Raw genomic sequence first — 27,044 nt, 5'->3', positions numbered from 1 at the left:
TTTCTTTTCCAAAACCATAAGCTTTGCTGGCACCTAGATGTTATTTTAGCTTGGACCTGGTTCAATTTCTCTCAGTCATAGCAACAAGTCAAGCCGGATGGTGGTTATGGGGATACAGTTAGGCATGATAGTGATATATTTAAATTCTTGGTTGAAATATTGTACACTGATTTGTTATGACATGCCTAGGAGTTATAATATCATCTTCATTCTTTGGAGCCTCACATGAAAAATATTATGTTTTCAACACAGCTTTAAAATGAGATCCCTTTTTGGGTTGCTTTTCATAACCTTTGTTGTATTAGTTTCTTTTGATTGACATATAAGCCAACTTAGCATGAAGATTTAGATTTAAATATAATATGCCTGTCTGTGTAGCCTATTCGTAATATACCCGGAGGTGTCAAAGTTATTTTAACCCAGTGCGTACTGATGTTATAAAGTGTGTAAAACTGTGTAAAAGAGATCATTTTACACAGAGAGCAATTAAATCATTGCTCTCTATTTATACTTTCTTGTTAGTATGAAAGTATAATTATTGTCTTAATTGTCTTAATTATGTCTTGGTCCTGAGTTTTCAAACCCAGGGTTTCGAGTTTTGGTTTTCTTTTTTATTTGATTATTGTAGCCGTACCACTGTCTCTTCGCCAGCGGCTACCCCACCATTAGTCACTTAAAGTCGCCGAATGCTATTGGCTTCCTGTGATGTCTGCTCACCACATTACTATGAATCACTTCCATTGTGGATGGAACTTAAGTTTAGCTTTTTTACTTCCTGTTTTAATTTCTTAGTCATTGTCTCCCATGTCTTGGTTGATGTTTACCTCCTCTTTGTTTATTCCTTAATTGTGTTCAACTGTATCTAGTTACCTGTTACCACTTCCCCAATTAGCCTCATGTGCGTAAATGTGCATCTTTTTGTCTCCCTGCATGCTACCTGCCTCTTGTTATAGTCAATTTGTCAGCTCTCCATGGACTTTTCTGGATTTTTGCTGCAGCCTTTCTCTGACAACTATGTTTTTTCTTTCTTTGTATATATAAAAAGATGTACAAATGTCTTATCAGTTTCAAAATTGCTTCAAAATTATACGTGTGAAACCGGCTTCTTCCATGACAGGATTATATTGTGTGCAAGATTTTTATTTTTATTTTATTACAGCATGCTTTAAATAAGCCAAATTTCATGATATGCCATGTCACTTAAACCAGAGAAGAAAATTAGCTGTCCTGTTGCGTATTACTATTGTATACAAAATATTATCATATATATAACTGTCATACATTCTACCAAAATATAAAAGGCGTTTTATAACAGACAAAAAAAATAAATCTGATAACACTGGAGCTTTTGCTGAATAACGGTTGAATTTGTAGCTAGAAGTCCAATAAAACATTGATGCTGTCATGTGTTTTTCCTCCCACAGACATCCCATCCTATTTTATAGTAGAGCAAGGACGATGATCTGGAATAACATCTGTTCACCAACTGTTCAAAAACGTGTTGTTTCACTCAGCTGTTTGTTTTTCAACTGTGCTTAAATTTTCCTGCTCTGACTCCATGTCCTCATTTTAAAATAAGCTGCAGTACATGAAAACATGACCTTTGATAAGTTCCAAAAGTGCTAACTCTGATTTGTCTGGTTCGAGTGTTTATGTTTATTCTCAGGTTATGTAATAACACTCTTGTTATAAGAAACAAAGGTCAACGTGGCAAAGCTTCCATAATCTTTTTCACATGCTTTTGTCTTTTTCTCCTCTGTTGATGACTCATTTGAAAACTTTGCGTCCCTAGCTTTCTGGCACGGGCTCTCACGCTTGCTTTCCATGTCTGTGCTGATCTGAGAAGGGGAGGCATAAGTTGAATGTTGGATCTGATTTCAACATTAAGTCTTTTAAACATAGTGCTTTTGATAATAGTTTGTAGTCTGCACAGGGGCGTTCTTCCAATAGGACATGCCTAAAACACCCCACGTGTCCCTTTTGATGTGGAAAATATTGGTTCTACACTGAGCATGTCCTAAATGACTAAGGCTACGTTCACACTGCAGGTCTTAATGATTTTTTAATCAAATCCGATTTTTTTTTGTCTGGTCGTTCACACTACAAATAAAATGTGACATCAAACGCGCTCTAGTGTGAATGGTTCACGGCCCTCAAAGCAGCCCACATGCGCAAAAGAAGACGTCACACTCAATGTGCTCTGTTTATGTAAGTAAAAATGGCGGCTACAGAGCTAGCAGGTGTTGTTGCAGCAGTCTATCAATTTCTGCACAGTCGTAACCGTCAGAATTTTGACAAATTAATTAGATAATGCAGGACTCTGAGAAAAAAGAGAGCCCGTGCTTTAACAATGGCCTTGTTTGGAGCAGTGGCTGCTACCTCCGTGCAGAGGTATATATGGATGCTTTCTCGTTTGTCTTCTCAGGCGGTGATAATTGGTGTCTGTCTTGTGTCAGTGACGTAAAAGACGGATTTAATGCGACATGACCTTTCAAACAGCAGTCGCGTTCTAAAACATCAGATATGTATCGGATTCAGTACCACATACGAAAGTGACCTAGGTCGGATTTGAAAATATCAGATTTGTGCTGTTCAAACTGTCATACCATGATCGGATATGGGTCGCATAGGGTCAAAAAAGTCGGATTTGATGCACTTTTGCCTGCAATGTGAACATACCCTAAGTTTCTCAACCTATCTCAAAGGGAGAGCCCAGCCATCCTTTCTAGGAGGATCACATCCATAGCGAAGAGAAGTGATCCTGAGGCCACCAAAGCAGAAACCCTCTACCAATTCCTTCCAGTCACATTCCTCTAGGTGTCGTTATTGCCCATGTGAGCACTGAAGTACCCCACCAGGGCAATTGAATCCCCAGAGGCACCTTCAAGCACTTCCCCAGGGACTTCAATAAGACTGGGAACACTGAACTGTTGTTTTGCACATAAGCACAAACAACAGTCAGAACCCATTTCCCAACCCAAATGTGCAAGGAAGCAACCTTTTGTCCACTTGGGAAAAGTCTAAAGTGCAGTACAGGGACAGAACTGGGAGGATACAAGTATACCTCATTAAGTCTGCTACGTATAATCAAGTGCAGCTCTGGAGTGGTATAGAGTCCAGCCACACAACAGGAGACTGGTTTCAGAACCCAAGCTTTTTGTTGAGGCAAGTACAACTATATCACGCTGGTACTTCTCAACCTCAAACACTAGCTCAGGCTGCTTTTCCATAAGAGAATTGACATTCTATGTTACCAAAGCCAGATTTGTCGGGTTGACAGCACTTCTGCCCCAAACACTTTCCCATTCACAAAGTACAAACCCCTTACACACCCTCCAGATGAGGGTTGACCCCATGTTTTTCTTTTGGGCTAAGACCCAGCCACAAGTAGCTCTACTATGCACAGGGTGGGGCCCCAGTAACCCTATCCTAAGCAGGGTAGCCATATCCCATGATTTATCCTTCATCATACTTTCCCCCCCTGAATCTCTCTTAGTCTGGACTCAGGATCAATTTTCCTTGGGAGTCCCAATGGGGAAATAGCCCTGATAACATAGTTCCCACGCAAACCCCTCCGCTATAATAAAGTTCGTGGAGAGGTCCATGGGGAGACTGCCATTACAAATAAAAGTAATCTAATAGGTGTTTAGTTCCTTAGATAGAGTAAATAGAACATTTGGCATGCTCTGGTCATAGCTGAGAAATTTTAGCAGAACAGGCAGTGGCAAGGAAATAATGGCAGATGAGAGAGCTGCCCATTCTTTGTTTAAAGGTGTGACAAATTAGCTGCTAGATGCAGGTGCAAGCTGTGCTAATCTGTATCACCTATGTAAAGTAAGAAAAACCTGGACTTCCAACAAGACTTTTCTTTTAGGAGAAGCAATATTTTCTGTTGAACAGAATAAGTTTGTGCTTTGTACCTTTGGAGAAGAAATTACAGCACATGACAGGATATGTAAATAACACATAAGCTCTTTAGTAAACATTTTAGAGCCATGAATTCAGGACCAATTGATGCAAATCCTCCCTCAATTTTGTAATTTTATTCCACTTGGTTGATCAGATATACAGGGTGGACAATGGTGTTAGTGTTATCCCAGAGGAAAAAAGGAGGAAAAAATGGAGGTGGGGGGAACAAACCATAAAAATGTTGCTTTATTGTTTCCTTGTTAATTGAAATGTTAAATAGCAGATTGAGAGTTTTGGAGACAAAGTTATAGAGGCATGTTTAACATGGTTTGGACATGTGCAGAGGATGAATAGCGGATATGTTGGATAAAGAATCTTGAAGCTGAGGCTCCCAGGCATGAAGAAGGTAAACCTCAGAGGAGGTTCATGGATGTAGTTAAGGAGGACATGCAGAGAATTGGAGTGACAGCAGAGGAATAGGATGAGATGAAGTAAATGATCCACTGCTGTGACCCTTAAAGGGAGCAGCTAAAAGAAGAAGAAGGAGATGAAATGTTAAGTAGTGTTAAACTATTACATCAGGATGGAACCTACTGCATCTTAATTAAAGCATAATGACTCATTTATTTGGATTTGTCATCATCAAATATTCTTGATTCAAGTGGACTTACTACAACAACAGACAAAATCATTACTCATATACCTCTGGCAACAACTACAGGCCACTAATGTGGACTAAGGCAGAGAGCCAAATACATCTGCAGTCAGATCAATTTATAACTTTGTGACTCTGGCAGACTTTATCATATGCGTGTCATTCTCACCCTATTTTAAAGGAGCTAAAATTCAGAGGTGTAAGCATAAGATTAAAAGCCTGTTTCCCCCAGTGGCTGTCAAAACACATTTTGACTCCCCACCTTTCTTTTTTCTTCCTTTCACTGTCTCTCAGGCCTTGGATTTTAAAAGCCTCTGTTCTTTCACTCTGCACTGCGCCCTTTTGCCCCCTATCAGAGCCAGAGAATATCCCACCCAAGGAGTTTTAATGTCAGCGCCACATATGGTATCGGTTTAAACAGTGCTGCTCCAAATCACACACCTTTAGATAAACTTTCACTGTCAGTATCACATAAGCTTGTGTGTCTTCCAATACAGGCACATTTCAGGGAGCAGTATAAACTGTAATAGTTGCTTAAGCCCAACTGAACAATCATGTCAGTTGTCTGCCTATACCATCTGATGCTAGCTAGGTTTAAAAAAAAAAAAACTTCAAATCTGTCTCTGATGCTGTGACTTTTGGATGGTAGAGTGAGTATTTGGCATAAATAACATGAAAACATGAATCCAACCTCCCTTGAATCAGCATTTCAAGCTGCTCGTGGTGTGTTGGCGTGGGGGATAATTCCTTGATACAGGTTCCAAATCAACACCATGGCTTATTTGAACATTGTTGCTGATCATAACGATCCCTGTATGAGTTTACTCATCATCTCAGACTGGTTTCTTGAACATTACAATGAGTCCACTGTACTTAAAGGGCCTCTGCGGTCATCAGATTTCAATCCAATGGAGCACCTTTAGGATTTGGTGAGCTGGGATAATTGGTATCATGGAAACAATCTATAACAACTATGTGATGCTATCACGTCAATACCCAGATCTCTCAGAAATGTTTCGAGCACATTGTCGTGAAGGTAAAAGGGGTTCCAAAGCTGTCTTAGCAAGGTGTGCCTAATAAAGTTATTAGGTTTTTTACTGTTGATTTCCCAGAGAAAGAGAAAAAACAAAACAACGGCTAGAGTGGATCGCAGTCCTTAGAGTCCATTAAATTGTTCATCCCTGTATTTTTTTTCCTAGTACATATTTTGATGCGCTTTCACTAAGATATTCTGAGCTTTGCTGGGCACTGTGCCTGTGTTGTGAGTCACCTAATGATTCCAGCCTGGGCTGCAGGAAGAAAAAGCCACTTAAGCCTGTCCAAGTTTCCTAGTAAAAGTCAGTTATGATTGGGACCCATTAAGATTCCCAGCACTTCACGCTGTCAGAACAAGTGTTTTTCTCGGTTGCTGTGATCCTGCTTACATTGGGTTTTCAAAAATTCTTTAACAAAGGTATTATGAAGTTGGCAATATTTTCAATGAATGATCAGGTTGGGTAGTGTAAAAGGATGAAAGCAGGAAGCAGTTCCTTGCTCCAAGTACTGCACACACACATAATTAGTTATTACCTGAGACAGGTGTCTCCTGGAGCTGTTCCACAAAACACAAGTTGACGTGCTGTCGTTTCATGCGCCACAGGCCACAGGGAGAGAAAAGCAAGGTGGAATAATTACTCGGTGAAATCACTAGCATGTAATGAAGAACACAATAGAAACAAAGGATGTGAGCAAATGCTAATTGGAGAAAAAAACATGTATGTAAAAAATGAACCCAGAGAAAGTCAATTCTTGCATGTAATGTTTGGCTAGGATTACAGTTTTGTGTATAATTGAAACTGCATGAAAAGCATGAATTGTAAAAGATCTGTTTTCTACTAATCTAACTTGAAATACTTGAAAAAAAGCAGACCTATCATTATGCATGAACAAGTTAAATCCTAAACCTGAAATGAGCTTGCTGCATGATTCACCATCCTGTCCTCATCAGCAATTAATTGTGCCAGCACTATATCACCTGTTATTACTGCCATTGATGGTGGAAGAGGTGCACCCACACTTTGCAAGCCTCATTGGATATACCTGTGCACTGATCGGGACCTTATTGGCTGAGTATGTGTGTCTGTCTGTGAAGCGTAGGAGGGACCCTGACACCCTCATACCACAGAGAATTACTGCTCAGGAAGCACTAGAAAAGATAAACTGTCGACAGACAGGCACCTTCCCACCCACATAAATTTTGGCCTACCAGACAAAGAGGGACGTTTTATATGTCAGAGTGATTGTCGAGGGGGAGATTAACGGGGGCTAGTGGGTGGCATTGACTTTGTAATAGTCTACAGAATTAAGCTGGAAGGTGTTTAATCTAATTCTGTCTTATAACTATTGTGCTCCAGTTCCCATATGCAAAAAGTATGCAATAAATCCAGAAAAAAGAGTCTCTACAATTACAGTATGTGCATAGTTCTTCATGAATATGCGCCAAATGTACACAAATCAGTAAAATCACATTAAACGAGACTGTAAGACAGCATTTTTTAATGCAATAGCAATTCAAGAATCACTAATTATTGTAGATAACACTTTAGAATAACTTTCACTAATAAATCATTAGGCGATACGTATGAGACAGCTGATTTACTGTGGACAAATCACAAAATGTCATCATTTTAATTCTTACAGTAAAATTGCCAACGCTTAAACGAACACAGCGTTGGCAATAATTATTATTTAGTCGTCATTATAAAATTGTAATTGATGCTTATGAATCTTATTTTACAGTACATAAGTAGGTGGTATGGCATACTTCACTAGATTGTGAGCCTGGAGACAGCAGTTTGTGTTCTGCTTCCATCACTATGTAATTTCACACATTTAGTTAAAAAAAATCACTGTTAGTTTTGGATAAATATCATTTTTAGGGTTAAAATATTGCAACTTAGGGAATGAAAGGTTTTGCTTGTGTTACAGGATCAATGTTAAAGGAAACCATGTGCATATCTGAAACACTGAAATTAACAACGGTGGTATTTGACACCTTGGCAGTTAAAACAGGCAAAGTTTTTTCCACAGACAAAAAGCAAAATAAGTCAGTGTTCTTACAGCTATACAAGACTTTATAATGTCGTGAACCATATATTTCTTTATATTTGTACACAAACAAAGAGCTTAATTTAACAGCATAAATATTACAATCCAAATTTGTTAGCGGTTTATAAAAGCTGGACGTTCCTTGGAATTCTGTTGTCTCTGTGGTTTAGTTCTCTTCGATGTGCATGTTACCTATTTTTCTCTTCCTCCAACCTGTTGCCTAGTGTCCCCTGAGACGTATCGATAATGTGGAGAGACAGGGGACTTGTGCGTTACTAATGACTGATGGATAGCCCTTGAAAAGGACACCACATTTACATGATGAACGATTCAGGCGAATGATTGAGTGTGACATAGAAGGCCCCTTGCTGCTAAACGCAATGAGAGCAACATTTATAATAACTTGTCAACAGTCCTCATTTGCATCATGTGTTTCCTCCTGTTTTCATATTGCTCACTGTGACCATCAGAATGATGAGAAACAGTGATGCCAGACTGCCTGCGTAGGTCCTTCAAACACTGAACATGGTAATGTTCTGGCAGTGTGATTGATATAGGAACCAGTATATCACAATGCTTGGGTTATTGGTATATAGCACAAACAAAACTTAGAAATATTATAGAAATATGTCAGTGCCTGTCTGCCTTCTTACTATGCACATTTACACAGCTTAAGTTATTTGGGAGCAGAGGGTCTTGTTGAAGTTTAGTCAACAACAGGCAAATGAGCACTAATGTTCTGGTGATGGACTACAGTTCTGTCTAATCACGTTTATGTGTGTAGCTAGAGACCAGCCACGCACATAGTACACCCTTTAATTAAGATACTTTGAATCTAAAGACTACAAATGGCTCTTTCAACTATAGTTCACCATTTAACATTTGTACCTGTATGCTTTCATCATCTCTTTCTTATTATGTCTTTCTCCTCCTCCACGACTGCCCTCTCCATCATTTCCATCTAATCCTCCTCTGCTTCGGGGGACATTCCTCCCCTGAAGCTTTATCTCCTGAGCTGTAGTCAGGGCTCTAAAACACAAACATAAGCATGCTTCTTTATTCCTAATATTGTCACAGTTACTTATTTTTGATTAAAATATCACGTGGCATGAGAGTTACACAACGTCAGATCCACTTCAAAGAAAGTTTCATTAATGCTAGCTAACAGCTGCTAATGGTAGCAAAAACAGCAGCGGTTTCTGACAGAGAAGCGCAGGATATTCTAAACAGGTCACCTCAGTATCACTGTCATCGGACAGAAGTACTTGTCGCGAATTCCATTCACAAATTTTGTGCGTAAATAGATGTGAACAATCTGCACACATTACAGATGAACGGCGACCAGAGTTGTTTATCCTACTGCAGCTACTGTAGCAAGGGGTAAAACCTGAATCGATAGGGGTAAGAAAATAGAATTCATTTGACTGTAATCTGCAATCTACTGACTTTAAGCTGTGAAATTTTATACACTGTACCTTTAAGAAATAACACATGTGCCCTTGTGTTTACAGAGTGATGTGAAATACTGATCATGTACATGATGTTAGCAGTGGTAAACAGCATATGATGCATTGTGTTTCCCTTTAGACCAAGGCTACTGTGACTGTGGAGTGTGCGAGTGTGATGAAGGTTGGTTCGGTGATGCCTGCCAGTTTCAGGAAGAGTGTAACCTATCCAGCAAGAAGAGCAGAGAGCTTTGCAAAAACCAACAGGGGGTGGTCTGCTCCAACAGAGGTACAGCTATTGTACAAACACACGCACAATGAGTCAGTTACATATAACATAAATTTTGAAGCAAACACTTATCAAAGCGTTGCACCCTCACATATTACCAACAGCAATTTTTAAGACAATTCGGCATGCTCTGCTAATATTTTAATAATATCGCCTAAACATAGCCTAGTACCAAGCCATTAATAGACAGAGTGAGGGGGTAATCAGTTCGGCACATCGAATTTTTTATTACAAAGTGATGAGCAAATATTTAAAAAAATAATAATTCAAAACTCTTTTTTAAATAATCGACCAGTTTATATGAATTTTTCTGTGATATCAATTTACTACAAGCAAAAACATAAACAAGGAGTTACCATAATAAACGCATTAATTACAATTAATCCCTCGCTGTGTTTTCATATCTTTGCGGGGACATTTAATTGACATAATGCTTTCCCTAGCCGTTTACCCTAACCCTTAACCATCAAAAATGAATGCCTAATCCTAACCGTAACCTAATTGTAATCCTGACACTAAAACCACATTTTGAGTCTGAAAAATGCCTTCAAACACGTGGGGACTGGGATTTTGTCCACATAAGGGCTGTTGGTCCCCACAAGCATAGAAAACGTTCAACTTTTAGCCCCCACAAAGATATCTAAACACAGTCACACATACACACATGAGTTCAAACAAAAATCCCACCTACGCATACAAATATATGTAAATACTGGAAGACATTTTGAATTAACAATAGTCTAAGTAAATACTGAAGTACATTTGATTCACACAGTCTGTGTGACTAACATAGTATTATGCACTGACACGCTGAAGGCACACACTGTGAGGTGAGTCTGACAGCCAGCCCTTCATCTACTTGGTCGTGACCTCACTAGCGTGCAATGACTCCAGCTAAATGAAGGCTATAGATACAGTGGGGCAAAAAAGTATTTAGTCAGCCACCGATTGTGCAAGTTCCCCCACCTAAAATGATGACAGAGGTCAGTAATTTGCACCAGAGGTACACTTCAACTGTGAGAGACAGAATGTGAAAAAAAAAATCCATGAATCCACATGGTAGGATTTGTAAAGAATTTATTCGTAAATCAGGGTGGAAAATAAGTATTTGGTCACCTCAAACAAGGAAAATCTCTGGCTCTCACAGACCTGTAACGTCTTCTGTAAGAAGCTTTTCTGTCCCCCACTCGTTACCTGTATGAATGGCACCTGTTTGAACTCATCATCTGTATAAAAGACACCTGTCCACAGCCTCAAACAGTCAGACTCCAAACTCCGCCATGGCCAAGACCAAAGAGCTTTCGAAGGACACCAGGAAAAGTATTGTAGACCTGCACCAGACTGGGAAGAGTGAATCTACAATAGGCAAGCAGCTTGGTGTGAAAAAATCAACTGTGGGAGCAATCATCAGAAAATGGAAGACATACAAGACCACTGATAATCTCCCTCGATCTGGGGCTCCACGCAAGATCTCATCCCGTGGGGTCAAAATGATCATGAGAACGGTGAGCAAAGATCCCAGAACCACACGGGGGGACCTGGTGAATGACCTGCAGAGAGCTGGGACCAAAGTAACAAAGGTCACCATCAGTAACACACTACAACGGCAGGGAATCAAATCCCGCAGTGCCAGACGTGTTCCGCTGCTGAAGCCAGTGCATGTCCAGGCCCGTCTGAAGTTTGCCAGAGAGCACATGGATGATACAGCAGAGGATTGGGAGAATGTCATGTGGTCAGATGAAACCAAAGTAGAACTTTTTGGTATAAACTCAACTCGTCGTGTTTGGAGGAAGAAGAATACTGAGTTGCATCCCAAGAACACCATACCTACTGTGAAGCATGGGGGTGGAAACATCATGCTATGGGGCTGTTTTTCTGCCAAGGGGACAGGACGACTGATCCGTGTTAAGGACAGAATGAATGGGGCCATGTATCGTGAGATTTTGAGCCAAAACCTCCTTCCATCAGTGAGAACTTTGAAGATGAAACGAGGCTGGGTCTTCCAACATGACAATGATCCAAAACACACCGCCCGGGCAACAAAGGAGTGGCTCCGTAAGAAGCATTTGAAAGTCCTGGAGTGGCCTAGCCAGTCTCCAGACCTCAACCCCATAGAAAATCTGTGGCGGGAGTTGAAAGTCCGTGTTGCTCGGCGACAGCCCCAAAACATCACTGCTCTCGAGAAGATCTGCATGGAGGAATGGGCCAAAATACCAGCTACTGTGTGTGCAAACCTGGTAAAGACCTATAGTAAACGTTTGACCTCTGTTATTGCCAACAAAGGTTATGTTACAAAGTATTGAGTTGTATTTTTGTTGTTGACCAAATACTTATTTTCCACCCTAATTTACGAATAAATTCTTTACAAATCCTACCATGTGGATTCATGGATTTTTTTTTTTCCACATTCTGTCTCTCACAGTTGAAGTGTACCTCTGGTGCAAATTACTGACCTCTGTCATCATTTTAGGTGGGGGAACTTGCACAATAGGTGGCTGACTAAATACTTTTTTGCCCCACTGTATGTTTATGTGTCTGTGATGCGTTCATGTTTGTTGGTGTAGTGAATGTATATGTGTGAGTGTGTATTGTACCGTATGTGGCCTGTATAGAAATGCAAATGTATTCACAGCATGTGCCTGTCTAGCCTTCTGCTTCTTTAGCACATAATTACAAAAGGGAACGGTGCGAGTTACTGCACGCACACACAGTCAGACAACAATTTAGAACTATTGATGTACAGTACAGACAGTGCTTCCAGTTAACAGCGCTAGATTCTAGGTGTTGAATTGCTCTTTATTGAAATCTGACATTTTCCAACAAACTGTGTCTAAAGTTTGTGTTTCCCATAGGAACCTGCCACTGCGGTAGCTGCATGTGTGACAATGAAGACAACAGAGGCATGGTAACAGGACGTTTCTGTGAGTGTGATGACAGCGAGTGCCTGGATGAGGAAACTGGAGAGATTTGCGGAGGTGTGCCCTGCATTTGCTGACACAGCCCTTTACTCTCCCCCTAAACATAGAATGCATCTTTGTATAACCAATGCTGGATTTTGGTACAAAAAAACCCAACTACTGTAACACATAGTGTTTTACTGTGATAAAAGAATAGAAATGCATTGCCTTTGCTCATTTGGTTTCCTTAAAAAAACTCATGCATTAACTATATACAATTACAACTTACATATGCTGCTTTTTTTTTTTTTAATTTAATACTCACTTCTTTTTTTTTAAAGGAAAAAGTAGAGTTTGGATTACCAAAAATATGACTTAATCACCAGGACAGTAATCACCATTTGTCAAAATACATTTTGGAGGAAATCTCATCAGCTGTTCCTCTGTGATCTGCTTCCAGGGCATGGCCAATGTTACTGTGGAAACTGTTACTGTGCTGCTGGTTGGCATGGAGACAAATGTGAGTTCCAGTGTGACATGAGCCCATGGGAAAGCAGGCAGAGATGCACATCTCCAGATGGCAAAATCTGCAGCAACAGAGGTCTGTTTACCTGGAACATCGTGTTTGATTTTTGTTTTTTATATTTATTAAACTGTAATCACAAATTTGAAATGAAAGTATTATCATAATATACACAGGTCATGTACACAGTTATACATAAGAAATATAAACATACACATATGTTTGCTGTCGCTGATTAGAAAGCCACAAAATGCTGGACTGAAGAGTATTATGCTGGTTACATTTTCAGATCATGCACCAAGGACAGAATTCTGTCTTTATTCTCAAAGTGCAGAAACAAAAATCAGAAGTCAGAAAACTTAAAGTCAGAAGGGAAAAAAACTCAAAAGACACCCGCATTTTGTGTTTTAGTTGATGATTATTTGATGATATTTTTCTTTGTCTATCAGGAACCCTCAAGATGAACTTTGAAGAATTTCTAGTAGCCTAATTATAGCTCTGTAGCTCACCACCAGGTGGCACATAATAATAATTATATGTCAGCAATTTCACTAGCCCCACAAATGTCTCAGCTATTTACTCTGCTGTCCATCGCTATAGCAGAGCTGTACAATGTTGTTTTTTAGAAATACCTAAAGCAGGTATTTCAGGTATATCATCTTCGAATAGAAACTTGCAAGCTAACGTTCTTGTAACTTTACTCCACTAAACCTTGTGGATCTTTTTTCATGGATGTCTGGATGTTAAACATTTCTGTAAGACCTGAATAGCCCCACTGATCATTTTATAGGGGCTTAAAGAATTTAGATCTACCACTAATTCAATTTGCAACATGTGCCTATCGCGTCATCAGAAATAGCAGCGTAGAAGTTTGGAATTCATTTTTAAAGGTAAGATACTTAAAAAAACAAGACTATGTTTCTGGCATGCATAAATCAAATTACATCGACCAATAAACCATGTTATTATCATTATTATCCAATTTTTAACATGTTAAATGATGCCAGATTAAGCTAGCAAGCATGTAATATTAACCAGAAACCAGGATGTTGTTTCAATCGACATTATGATTTTTTTTTTAAAGACTTCAAAGTGTGAGTTTTCTAGCTAAATATAACATTATACTGTAACACACAGCGGTTTGGTCTAATTAAATAAATATATCCACTGTGGGTATAACCTACTATGGTAAAACAGTAATTGTACAACAATCAGCGAAACAGCTATTTTTGTGATATATTGCTATGAAGAGGCAGAGAACAGATTTGAGAAGTCTCGTAAATATTGTTTCATAAGTTTTATGGTCTTTTTAACTGTTACTGTCTGTATTATATTACAAGAGCAGAGGGACTAAAATGAGACTGAAAACACAAGGTGAGTTTAAAATAAAATGCCAGCTATGAAAAATGTTTTCTCCTAATGCACTTAGAGGCTTGTCCAACATTTTGTCTTTTTCTCTCTTCAATCTATCTCTCAGCAGTAGAACCACAGTACAATTCAGCCTGAAGACTGTCACACAGTGAGACAGCACCCTGACTGGGAGACTCATTTCCTTGAGTGTTTCAAGCTTGACTTTTTTCTTATTTTTAATAAAGCAAACATGTGCTCACCATGGTGTGGTAACTGTCAGAAAAAAGTTTAAATGTAGTGCTTGAATATCATTGCTTTACATTACATTTATTTGTCATTGTTGTTTCAATCCATATAATCTAAGATTGTTTTTTTTTTTAAATTAAACCAACCAAAAAACTGAAATGTGTGTTTATGTAGGGCTGCTCAATTAATCGAATTTTAATCACGATTACGATCTGGGCTTTCAACGATCATTGCAAATGACTGAGCCGATTATTAGCCCCTCCCTCATGCTTTACTCTCGCGCTGCTCCGTGTGGCAAATCGAGCGCACTTCTCTGCATCTCGAACACGCGTCACAACAATTAAGAGGACCCGAGGGAAGCTCGGAAAGCTAAGCAGAAGTTATTTCGAGAGGAGAGTGACTGCCATTGGTTGAAAAGAGAGGTAAAAAAAACTTCAGTGGTGTGGAAACATTATGGGTTCGCGGAGTCAGAACTGGGCTCAATTAGACATAGTGTGTAAACTTTGCTATGGTGTCATAGCTGCACCACAGAGCAACACTGCAAAGTTCACTAAACATAGATGTTTACATTTTTCATTTATTTTTTATATTGCAAACATTTGCACTGTTATCAGTATTTGCACACTATTTTATATTATTTTTTAAAGTCATTATCCAATACATTGTTATTGTTAACCCTTTAAATCCCTGTAGAACCGGAACCGCGTAAGCTAGCTAGAGCTGGGCGATATGAGATTTTTTCATATCACGATATGTTTTTTTCATTTCAGGCGATAACGATATCTATCACGATATAAGCCAAATAACTATATTTGTAAGATTTAAATGTGCTGTTGCTCACAAGTAAAATGTGAAATAATCAGCAGCTTGTTTTTATTTAAATATTTATTTCCCATAATAAGTTCAACAGGGTAGATGTACTTAAGGAACATGAGACTTTTTCAGATAAATAAAGGCAAATATTGCAAACTATACAAAAGGCAGCCGCTAAAGCGTTTAAGTTTCAAAATAGAACAAACAAAACAGACTAAATTGTCAATTCCACTTAGAAACAAAATATTAATTCTAAAAATAAATCTTAGTTTGTTTTACAGAAGAACAGACAAAACTGACTAACTTTTGTCAATATCAAATAAACTGAGAACTAAAAGGAAATTCTCAACCTCTCCTTGTTGTATAGCTGAGCTTTTCAAACAGTTTTAACAGTTACTTTAGTCTGACAAAAGCCGAATGACGAATTAGCGCTTCCAGTCAGAGACTGAGGCTACGTCCACACGTACACGGGTATTTTTGAAAACGGAGATTTTCCGTTTACGTTTTAAAAAATAATCCCGTCCACACATAAAGGCAGAAATGAAGGAAAACGCTGCTATGAACATGCCAAAGCAGCAGGTGGCGCTAGATTCCTAACCGTACCGAAATGTTGGCCAATCAGAAGTCTAGAAGCCTCGGTGGGAAAAAGTAAACAAAGCTGGGGCATAGAAGCAGAACCGAGTCGTATGTGTGGACGGACAGTAACTGTGTGTATATGTAAGCATTTAAACACTGCAGAGAGTAGAATTAACAGTAACAGTATTGTAGAAATTCATTTCACCGAAACAATAACGTGGCGCACAGTGTGACGCATGCACCAGTTTATTGTATTTCCAGACTTGCTTTCGGCACAATTTACAGTGCATGCTACTCTATTTTTTGTCAGACTTGAAATAGCCGAAATACCTTCACACTACGGAACTTCTATGGCTCTTCCGTTCGACAATCTCTCCGGCATTGGAACCATCATCTGTTTTCTCTTCGGTCACGCTCGGTTGATTTTTCTAGTCGGCACACTCATTTCCTCCATTACCCGCTGGCTGCTTCCCAAACAAACACACGTGCGGCTTGGCACTTGTGCTGTATGTAACAAGTCACGCGACGTGATGCTGCGGCTGTGATTGGTTTGGCTCTGCGCTACTTAATTTGGATTGGCTGACCTTTTTTTTTTTTTTTTTTTTTTTTTTGAGGACAAGAGCGGCGAGGTCTATCGCGATAGCTTAATTTCTCTATCGAGTAAAAGTTATATCGCGATACATATCGTTATCGTTCTATCGCCCAGCTCTAAAGCTAGCGCAATAATTAGTTTTGCATATGAAACCAGAGGAGTTGTACTTACATCTTATGCCATCAGCTTGTCCTCGGTCACGGTTTCCTTCCACATAAAGCTTTGCAAAAATTGCATAAAAAGCGCTTGCAGGAACAAAAACATAATATTCCAGAAACAGCTTTGCCGATCAGATCAGCTGTTCGTAACACTTCCCACAATGAAAACGACGGAAACGCAAACTATCGCATGTCCGCCATTTCCTGTCTGAAACCGGAAGTAATGTCATTTTCGCGGAAAATGTAGTTCTTTACTTGTAGGCCTTAAAAGCCTATACTGGTCATGTTTGACTTTTCTGAATAGTTTCTGTGATGCTTAGAACTCGAATTGCACTGCTGGAAATAGTTTATTTTGATGCACATGCTGTTTTCTTTGCAAATTTGTATCATAGGATTGTTTTTTGTTTTTCCTGCAGTATATAAAAATTGCTGTATCTCCAAAATAAAACTATGAAGACGCTCAAAATAAATTTCCTGTGGTGGGAAACTATTTTTTGCAACTTTTTTGTATTTAAAGTTTTGAGGGATAAACCTCTTAAATTTCTCCAAGTAGAAATATATGTAAAAAAAACAAAAATGATTTTCAATTTTTTTGTAGTTTATTGCACTTTTTTGTAATTAATGTAATTACTATGGACTTAATGCATACATATTATTGAAATATGGGCTATAACAGTTGTATTGATGTATAGCAACTTGAAATGCTCCCAAAAATGGCACTACAACATGTAAAAAAAAATATATATAAGCTCTGGCGGACTTGGTTCTATGGTAGGTCTTAAAGGGTTAAATAAATATCGTCAAATAATCGAGATCTCAATTTCAGTGAAAATAATTGTGATTATCATTTTTGCCATAATCGAGCAGCCCTATGTTTATGTTAAACACACAAATATGTATTAATACCACTTAAGCCTCCTAAAATAAGAAGTATCTTACAATGCCTGTTAAAACATGCCTGAAATCTGAAATCTGTTGTAAATCTAATTTCATAGCAGATTTATCTGCATGCAGGATGGTTTGTGTCTCACACAGAAAGTGGTCAATATATTTGTTTTGCATTTGAATATTTAATCGTTAAACTGTTAAAGGAGCGATGTGTTTCATAAGCATAGACACGTATCCTTATGCCAAAATAAGAAAAACGATTTTTTACATAAAAACATATATACAAAGATTAACTATAAAACACTTTACTGTGGTATAAGAACTACTGTAGCTCAATGCATTTTGACTACTAATTACCAAAGAAAGATCTCTGCAAGGTACTCTGGGAACTATCTAAAGTCTACATGAACTACATGATGATCCTGTATTCTGAACCCCGGCTGATGAGGCTCTCACTATTCGAGGGCTCTGATAATATCTATTTCAGTAGAAGTGTGTTGCTAGGGAACAGGAAGCAAACATTCTAAATGGGGTCAAATTCATTTCCTGTCTGTTTGCTGCATTATAAAGAGGGAAACAAACACTCTGTGCTACAAGCAATCAAACAATTTATACATTTGTTTTTGTTCTGTTCTTCTTCGATGTTTTCGGTAATGTCTTCCAGTCTATTTTTTCTCCCCGAATGCTTGTGCCATGAAAGGAATCTTTATCATTTAGTACCAATCCTATTAGTAAATAATATCTGAAAATGACAAACAGCTTACATGGCATTCTGAAAATATTCACATTGCTTCACTAGTTCCACATTTGGTCCTGTTACAGCTTTATTCCAAAATGTATTACATTCATTTTTCACCTTAAAAAAATTCTACACAGTCCTTGATAATGACAAAGTGAACAAAGATTGCTTGAAATTCGTTCATTTAATTTCATGCAATTTAATTAACGCAATGTACGCAAGTTTTCATAGCCTTTTCAGTGACACTCATAATTGAGCTCAGGTTTACCCTGTTTCCTCTGATCATCTGTCAGATGTTACTACAAGTTGATTGCAGTCGTTGTCGTGAGTCATGAGTTCAAACTCATTGCTTGGAGGACAAGCAGTCAGCAAAACAGCTTCACTAACCTAGCTCAAGTGATCCTGTGGGATTTCAGTAAGTCTCTCAAAAATTAATTACAGTGAACTGGCTGAGGGCTGGCTAAGTGGTAGGCTGAAATGGTAGGCTACATGGACAGAGTCTCATCACAGAGCTGCAAAATTATGGTCTAGTGCACAACTGACATAGCATGAACAACTGACTTGTAGTGGAGCAGCCACTGCGCTAATGAAACAGCAGTAGCACGTAACAGGGGCCCTCTTGTCCTGATCTCTCTTGAAAAAGAGATTTTTAATCTCAATGAGACTTCTTATCAACTCCTTTCTTCAGCCTGTTATTCTATTATCTTGCTTTAATTTCTTTAGCCATACTTCAACATATATTAACAAATGGCACAGGATGTTAATATGATGTTAAAGATTTGAATTACTATACATTACCAGCAAATTTGTCACATTTTCATCAAATTGCTTATGACTTTAAACTACTATAAATCCAGAGTCTTAGAAATGTCATTTAAAATAAAAGATTATGTCCTTGAAAGCTACTCCAACCTGGTTTACTTAAGGTTTACTTTAACAGACGTGGAAATAACAGCACTATATATGGGTACATTTCAAGTATACTTTATACTTTATACAGGGAGTGCAGAATTATTAGGCAAATGAGTATTTTGTCCACATCATCCTCTTCATGCATGTTGTCTTACTCCAAGCTGTATAGGCTCGAAAGCCTACTACCAATTAAGCATATTAGGTGATGTGCATCTCTGTAATGAGAAGGGGTGTGGTCTAATGACATCAACACCCTATATCAGGTGTGCATAATTATTAGGCAACTTCCTTTCCTTTGGCAAAATGGGTCAAAAGAAGGACTTGACAGGCTCAGAAAAGTCAAAAATAGTGAGATATCTTGCAGAGGGATGCAGCAGTCTCAAAATTGCAAAGCTTCTGAAGCGTGATCATCGAACAATCAAGCGTTTCATTCAAAATAGTCAACAGGGTCGCAAGAAGCGTGTGGAAAACCCAAGGCGCAAAATAACTGCCCATGAACTGAGAAAAGTCAAGCGTGCAGCTGCCAAGATGCCACTTGCCACCAGTTTGGCCATATTTCAGAGCTGCAACATCACTGGAGTGCCCAAAAGCACAAGGTGTGCAATACTCAGAGACATGGCCAAGGTAAGAAAGGCTGAAAGACGACCACCACTGAACAAGACACACAAGCTGAAACGTCAAGACTGGGCCAAGAAATAATAATAATAATAATAATAATACATTTTATTTGAGGGCGCCTTTCAGAAACCCAAGGTCACCTTACAAAAAACACAATTAATAAAAGGAACAATAGTCATAAAATACATAAAATAAGTTAAAATTACAAAACAGAGTGTGACAACAGATAAAATCAGCATTAAAGCGAATAATCAGCATTAAAGCGATTATTCGCTTTAATGCTGATTTAATGCTGACCGCTGCCCTAGACCAGCGGTTTAGGGCAGCGGTCCCCAATCCCCGGGCCTCGGATCGGTACCGGTCCGTAAGTCGTTTGGTACCGGGCCGCGAGAGTTGAGGCTCAGGTGTGAAATGTATGGTTTTGAGGGTTTTTATCGGTTTTCAGCGTTATTTTGTTATCGTTTTTATCGTTAACTCGGTTTTCCTGGGTCTTTTCACGTGTGTTATGAATAAATCTTCTTTTTTTCAGTACCGGTACTAGTTTTATTTTGTTGTATTTATCCACGACACCTTAAAGGCTGGTCCGTGAAAATATTGTCGAGCATAAACCGGTCTGTGGCGCAAAAAAGGTTGGGGACCGCTGGTCTAGGGTATAATTGGACATTTTTAACTACTTTCGATGTTTCCTCTACATTTCAACTTTAAAAACTATTTACTTTGCCTTGTGTGGTATCATTCTTTTCAGCACAACCTGACGTGTCTGAATTTACAGTTATGTTTTCATTTTGACATACTGTGTTAACACAATTGATCTATAATCAGACAAAAAAACATAAAATTCGAGTAGAAAAAGTTACATTTTTTACTGTAACAACCACAAACAGGTTTAATGAATCATATTTTGTAACTTTAAATGCAAATATAAATTGTCAATTTTAAAATCATATGCACAAGTTTTGCAAACAACAAAGTTATTTTTTTTTTATAATCATTTCAAACTACTTACATAACAATCAGGTGTTCTGCATTCAATGAGATGCCACACAAATTATTTGTGCCACTTCAAAAATTTCTGCCTACTATAAAGGAGAACATCACAGCCTGATATCTGCAGGTCTGACAGCAGCAGGTGTATCACTCCTGTTTTCTACCTGGAGACAGCAGTCGCCTCATTATTCTGATACACAACACAAAACTATCCACAACACTACATACTAACTACACAAGACAACACATTAACTACACACTCCAAACATGCTGAACTCCTAAAACTTCCACCTCTTCCTAAACAACCAAATGTCACGTTGCCATGTCATTTTTGATTGGTCGACATGGTGCATTTTTCCACCAACACGAAAGGGCTGTTTTTTGTTTGGTTTTGGTTTTTCTTTGCTCATAAGCAGAGAGTGCTTGCTGCGCTGTCCTTAGACAGTAAACGTGATGAAACTATTGAGGAAAAAACACCGCGCATATATTGTTTATCATGACTCTGGTTTTACGTGGCTTATCGACACAATTTAAAAACCGGTATATATCACCTTGTTGCTTTGTCATCTTAAAGTTCTCATGTGATTGGCTTACTTGCTAAGTAATTCCAAGAAGTTGAACAATTCAGTATAGGATTTTATGGGGACAATTCTCAAGTCCTGTCCCTATGTGACATGCAACAATTTCGCTCTGAATTAATCCAAAAAGCACTGTGAAGATAATTCCTGGAGATTATAGGCAATGGATCAAGTCTGACGATTACACTGAGGCGCGATTTGATTTCATCATCGTGTACAGATGTAAAGATTTGAAGTGTTTTGTGTGAGATTGTGACATGTTATTCCTCTCTCCTGCATTTTGTTCATGAGTAACCTTCATCTCGCGCTCATACTCTATGATTAAATTGACTGACAGCAATCACAAGATGATCCCTCCCTTTATCCGTTTGGTTTACACAGTCTTTCCAGTAGAGATTATATCGGAAGTAAACCAACCACAGGATGTCAAAAGCTGAATACATTGAAAACATATACAAGTGAATGTGTCATTTCAAATTCTGAAATAACAGGTATTTGGAACATTTCCAAATGGCATCCTGATTTTTAGTGATTATAAAACATTTGTGATCAATGACCGTTACAGGTGCTGTAATCTGCTCTGGTGAAGCTCCACTGTGACATTTGTATCAGACATAAAAGTGCATGGGTCTATTAATCCAGAACCCCAGGGTTATGAGGTAGTGAGAGAGACGAAGCGGAGGGCCAAGGGCCAGACACGCACCAGCTACAGCCTACAGGCCTGCCAGCTGGCCTGCTCCCCTGGGGTTCCCCATGCTCTGTCACTGCTGATAAGAGAAAATGGGATTTCCAATGGATACTGCTCAGCTGACGGTCTTGCTCAGACGTGAAACAAATAAAAAAGCGAGACATACGGATGGACAGATACAAAGATAAAGGGAAAAAAAGGAAGTTATAGCCTTTCAGCAAGAGGAAACGTATGCGCTCCTATCCCCACCAACATACATGGAAAACAGCGATTTGGAACTTGACATTACTCACTGTTTTTGGCCTGATTAATCTGAAAGATTAATGACCAGTGTAGAAAGAAAACACAATTTACAGGATGTGTGTTTGTGTGTTTTAGGGACCTGCGTGTGTGGAGAGTGTAACTGCCATGATGTTGATCCCTCTGGTGACTGGGGAGATATTCATGGAGACACCTGCGAGTGCGACGAGAGGAACTGTCATGCAACATATGACCGCTACACAGATGACTTCTGCTCAGGTCAGCAAGCTCTGTATGGTTAAAAAACAGATTCAAACACATGATGAGGGTTTTGTAGTCTGACTACTTTGCTTTGCTGACTGCTAGTGTGATAACCTAAATAAATAATAATAAGAAAAGTCTATTCTTCAAAATGTTGAACTAATTTTTCAAAGAAGGGCTGGTGACAAAGTTACAGCTACTCTAATTTCTGTTTCATCTTTAAGAAACTGCAGTCCCATTAACTTAGCAAACACCAACAGCACTTTGTATGCTACTCTTATTGCTTTGGTACAACTTTTCAGCCATAACAGTAAACTTCCTATATAACTTAACGATAAACTGGGGAGCGGTAAATGTGACCTTTTCATGATTTCTCCAAAGAATTAATGAACAAAGTATAATAGATGCTACTATGGAGCTTTCCATTTATTAAATTATAATAGTTTTCTGCACAAACCCTGCTTTCACCAACTCTTCCTCTATGCTTTCGGCAGGTCATGGCCAATGCAACTGTGGCAGGTGTGACTGCAAGGAAGGGTGGGCAGGGAATAAGTGTGAGCATCCTCTGTCCTGTTCCCTGTCTTTGGAAAGCAGTTTGAAGAAGTGCAGAGGAACGTCCAATTTGCCCTGCTTCGGACGAGGTACCTGGTCTGCCTGTTGCTATGGTTACCATAGCAGGCTTGCACTCTGCTTTTACCTCTTGGAGTAAAATAGGTCATTTCCAGAATTGCGCATCTCTTTATTCATCCTTATGAGCGTTTTACAGACATCAGTCAAATGTGATGGCGTCTCTAACCGAGCCATTATCTTAACAGCGATCGCTCGACTCTTGTGTTATACAGCAGTATGCATTAAAATGTGTGAGCATAATGAAGCCTTACACGCGCTAGTTTTTTTTATCTGGTTTGTGAGCTGTGATGTGCATTTGTCCTCATACTTATATATATGTGTGTGTGTGAAGGTTTTTTTCTGGATGTGTTATATACATTTAGTTACAATCTTTTCTGGCAACAATGTCAACTAACTCTCAGACTACAGGTGGTTGTGTCTAGATTTATTACAGTGCACTGTGTAATTCATAGGTGGCGCTTCTAGACAGAGGAAGCTTGTTTTCTTGGTACCTGTAAAAGTGGGGCTTAATACTAATAGTAGATTCAGCTACTGAACCAGTGGTTCTGCTAACGAAGCAAAGGTCCAGGTGTTTTGTGTTTATTCAAAGTCGTGCATCCACAAATCTTTGCTGGACGATAGTAAGATAGTAAGGGAAAGTGGGGGAATAGTATATGTAGTAGATGTGGAAGATCAGTGTAATAGAGGTGATGACATTGTGTATTGCCACCTACATTCAAAATATTTTTCAACAATTTTCAAATATTCATGACTAGAAGAGCGAAAAGATCAGATATAACATTTCCAGGATTGCGTGGATCTGGTTTAAGGGACTGTACAATCAGATGCATGACCGGTGTATATTTGGATATTGCTAAATTCTGACTGGTACACAGAATTGTGTAACATTCTTATCTTCTTCCCCCACTTCGAAGGAGGGAGCAGAGCTCGCACAAAACAGTGCAGACAGAAATATCTCAATCTAAATAACTGCTATTCTGTCTTTGGCAGAAATCTGTGTGTTCATATAGGACTCTAATATACATATTATGAATTTGAGAAATGGAGGAAAAAGTGTTTTTAAAAAAGCTTTTTTGTACTCCAGAAACATGCTTTTGCTTGAGCAGGCAAAGGTAAAAAAATATGGAACGAGACCACACACAAACAGTTAATTAAGAAACAACTAGGTGTTTACATAGCTGAAAGCTTTTCAGTCAACAATGTGAGAAACAAATGAGTCATTTTTTGCAAAGCAGCACTGATTAATCATTACAAGAAGTGGGCTTAAACGCTTCTGGGCATATCTACAATAAATGGTATTAAACTTAAATACCAAATGGATGATGTAAGAATAAGATCTAGAAAAAGGCTTGGCATTTATGGTCAGACTGCAGCAGACGTTTGGATATCGATGTCCGAAAAATCTAGAAGGTTAATGAATATTTCAGTTTCAGACGCTGCCAGGTGTTTGGTATTTGGAGGAAAACGCTAAACGCTCCATTGCTACTGAATTTGACTCACTTAAAACTATTCAGCACACACCGTGACACATTACAGAGGGTGCACAAAAGAAGACTGATAAGGACATATACATATCCTCCATGTTTTGTAGCATGTGACGAGTTCAGAGTTAGTCAGAAACTGCTTATGCAGAAAGAACTGTATGAACTAATAATTATCAAATGATTCATCTACATGATCTCTCACATTCTGTTCTCTAGTCAACATCTGCTGAGTAGTTACAGTTATTTAGGAGCTACTCATTAATGATTCATTAGTTATCAAACCGTTCCTGATTCATAACTTCTCACATTTTTGTGCAAAGTATTCAGCCAGCGTGTGATGATACGATATCCAGGAGCGTAGCAGTGCGCCTAAAAGAAGATATAGTTCCATAAATTACGAATAGCTTTTATTCTCATTTTATTCATAGTGTGTATCTCAAATTTGATTTTAGATTTAAAGTCTCTAGCGAGGTGTAGAAAAAGAAAACAAACCAAAAAATCTTTGATCATCAGTCTCAGTCATGTAATGCACATTGCCAGACGACAAAAAACAACAAGTTCTTACCATCATCCAAAGTTAACAATGCACAATGCACAGTTGTCCTTGCATTGACAGCCTGCATTGTTCTAAAGGATGCTACAGCCATTTGTTAATAAGACAAATTGTCTGGTAGTCTGCTGCATACACTTGGGTGTCTTCTCTTGTACCTTTTTACACTGATGCAGCAACCTTAATCAATCAGCTTTACAGTGCTGTGTAAGCCATTGTTCAGTGTATCTAAACACTGTTGTAATTTTTCTGGGAAATACCTGGCAGTATGTCTGTACCTCAGGAGATGGTACAGTAAAGCCTTTGCTATTCTGTTGGTTGCACACTGATTGAACCTAATAATATAGGCAGTGGGCAGTTCTACAGGGACAAAACTTGCTTGGTCTCTGGACTCTGCAGATATGTCAGGGGTTAATGTGAAGCATTGATTCACTTGACTGTGTGGGAAGTCAGGGGGGGATGTATAGCTTTTCTGCAGCTGGAAATGGAAAGGGAGGATATGTGTGCTTTGTACTGCATGTTATACTCTCACCCATGGGCGAAGGAGCTGCTGATTACACCTGAGTGCACGGTTGCTACCATGGAGACAACAAATTACAGAAAAGTTAACATCACAAGGTTCAACTGAACAACAACAACAAGCAGGCAAAACAGAACCATTTTGTGCCTTTTTCTAATGTATCACCATTACATATTGTGCCAGGAAGACGGCCTCAAACCAATGGCGTGATTGAGGACATATGACGTTCCCCACCACATAATGAACCAGAAAAGATTAACTTGTGCACAGAGAGTTAATTAACTTTAATTCCTCTTATACTTCCTTTAAATTATCTCCAAAAGCTGCAACAAAATGAAACTTCAATTTACACAGTGCAATGGAACAATTAATGGGATTCATGAATGCTTCCCTTTCAGAACTGCATTAAAAAAAAATGTTTCCAGCCCATTCAGTAAGCGTTTAAAGCCTGGCAACGTATCTCACTGTTGTTGGTTTCCTGTTCATACACCTAAATGAGAATTAGGATTTGGAAACTATGAGATACGGTACAGTTCTAGGCTGAGATTCTCTAACCCTTGTCGAGGGAAACAAAAATTTTTCTTCTAGTTGCTTTCTGTCTGTAGCAATGATGTAGTGCTTAGAAACTCACAACGGTTGGAAAGAATGTGTTCATTGCATGACTGTGATGTCAAAAGATGTAAACAATAAAAAGGAAGACAGGAAGCAAGGTGGGAGGGAAGATACAGAGCGAGAAAGAGAGAAACTGAAGGAGACAGACACAGAAAATCACTTAGGCATGGATGAATGAGGCTGGTACAGATGTTAGTCTGAGAGGAAAGGCCTTGAAATTTGAAACAGCAGCTTCAGAGCTTCTTCCTGAAAGATGGAGACAAGACGCTTGTGGAGTACATTCTTTATACTCTGGTATGTCCTCACGGAAACACCTGCTTTCAACATCTTTTTGCTGATTCTTGGGATTCCTTTCTCTGCTCTCTAGTGTGGCCTGTAGTAGACATTCACTGTATGTGTGTGCTACTTTTTAACATAGCACATTCCTTCTGCAGTAGAAAAAAATGTTTTTAATCTTACAATGTTGTGTCATTTGCAAGGTTTTGAAATATAGTTAATTGTCTGTATAACAAAACTGATTTTTTTTTTATCCCCTAAGAAGTTGTTACCACATTGGTTTTAGATGACTATCATAAACTTAGTACATAAAGTGAATCTAGCTGCATACTGAATGCTGATGGAATGCTTTCATTCACACCACGGGATAGGACATATGAGCAAAGGATGAGCACATAAGGGGCCATCATTAGGCTTAATGCATTATACCTGTTGTGCTGGAGGACTCATTGCAGCTGTTGCTGAAATGAAAATGAAATTTAGTGAAACCAGACTGACAATGCTGAAAGCACTCTTTAACT

At 38.7% G+C, this 27,044-nt stretch overlaps 1 protein-coding gene across 1 annotated transcript in view; it reads left to right on the top strand.

The window, feature by feature from the left end:
* itgbl1 (integrin, beta-like 1) overlaps positions 1-27,044 on the top strand; it is a 53,154-nt gene that overhangs the window by 6,176 nt on the left and 19,934 nt on the right. Inside the window, exons 3-7 of the mRNA XM_004567962.3 lie at positions 9,239-9,385; positions 12,238-12,360; positions 12,743-12,883; positions 22,329-22,469; positions 22,946-23,092. Of these exons, the coding sequence (XP_004568019.1) occupies positions 9,239-9,385; positions 12,238-12,360; positions 12,743-12,883; positions 22,329-22,469; positions 22,946-23,092 (699 nt within the window). The remainder of the gene's footprint in view (positions 1-9,238; positions 9,386-12,237; positions 12,361-12,742; positions 12,884-22,328; positions 22,470-22,945; positions 23,093-27,044) is intronic.

This window comes from Maylandia zebra, linkage group LG16 (genome assembly GCF_041146795.1).
Source record: "Maylandia zebra isolate NMK-2024a linkage group LG16, Mzebra_GT3a, whole genome shotgun sequence".
NCBI classification, from domain to species: Eukaryota; Metazoa; Chordata; class Actinopteri; order Cichliformes; family Cichlidae; genus Maylandia; species Maylandia zebra.
This window is presented reverse-complemented; position numbering and strand designations above follow the sequence as displayed.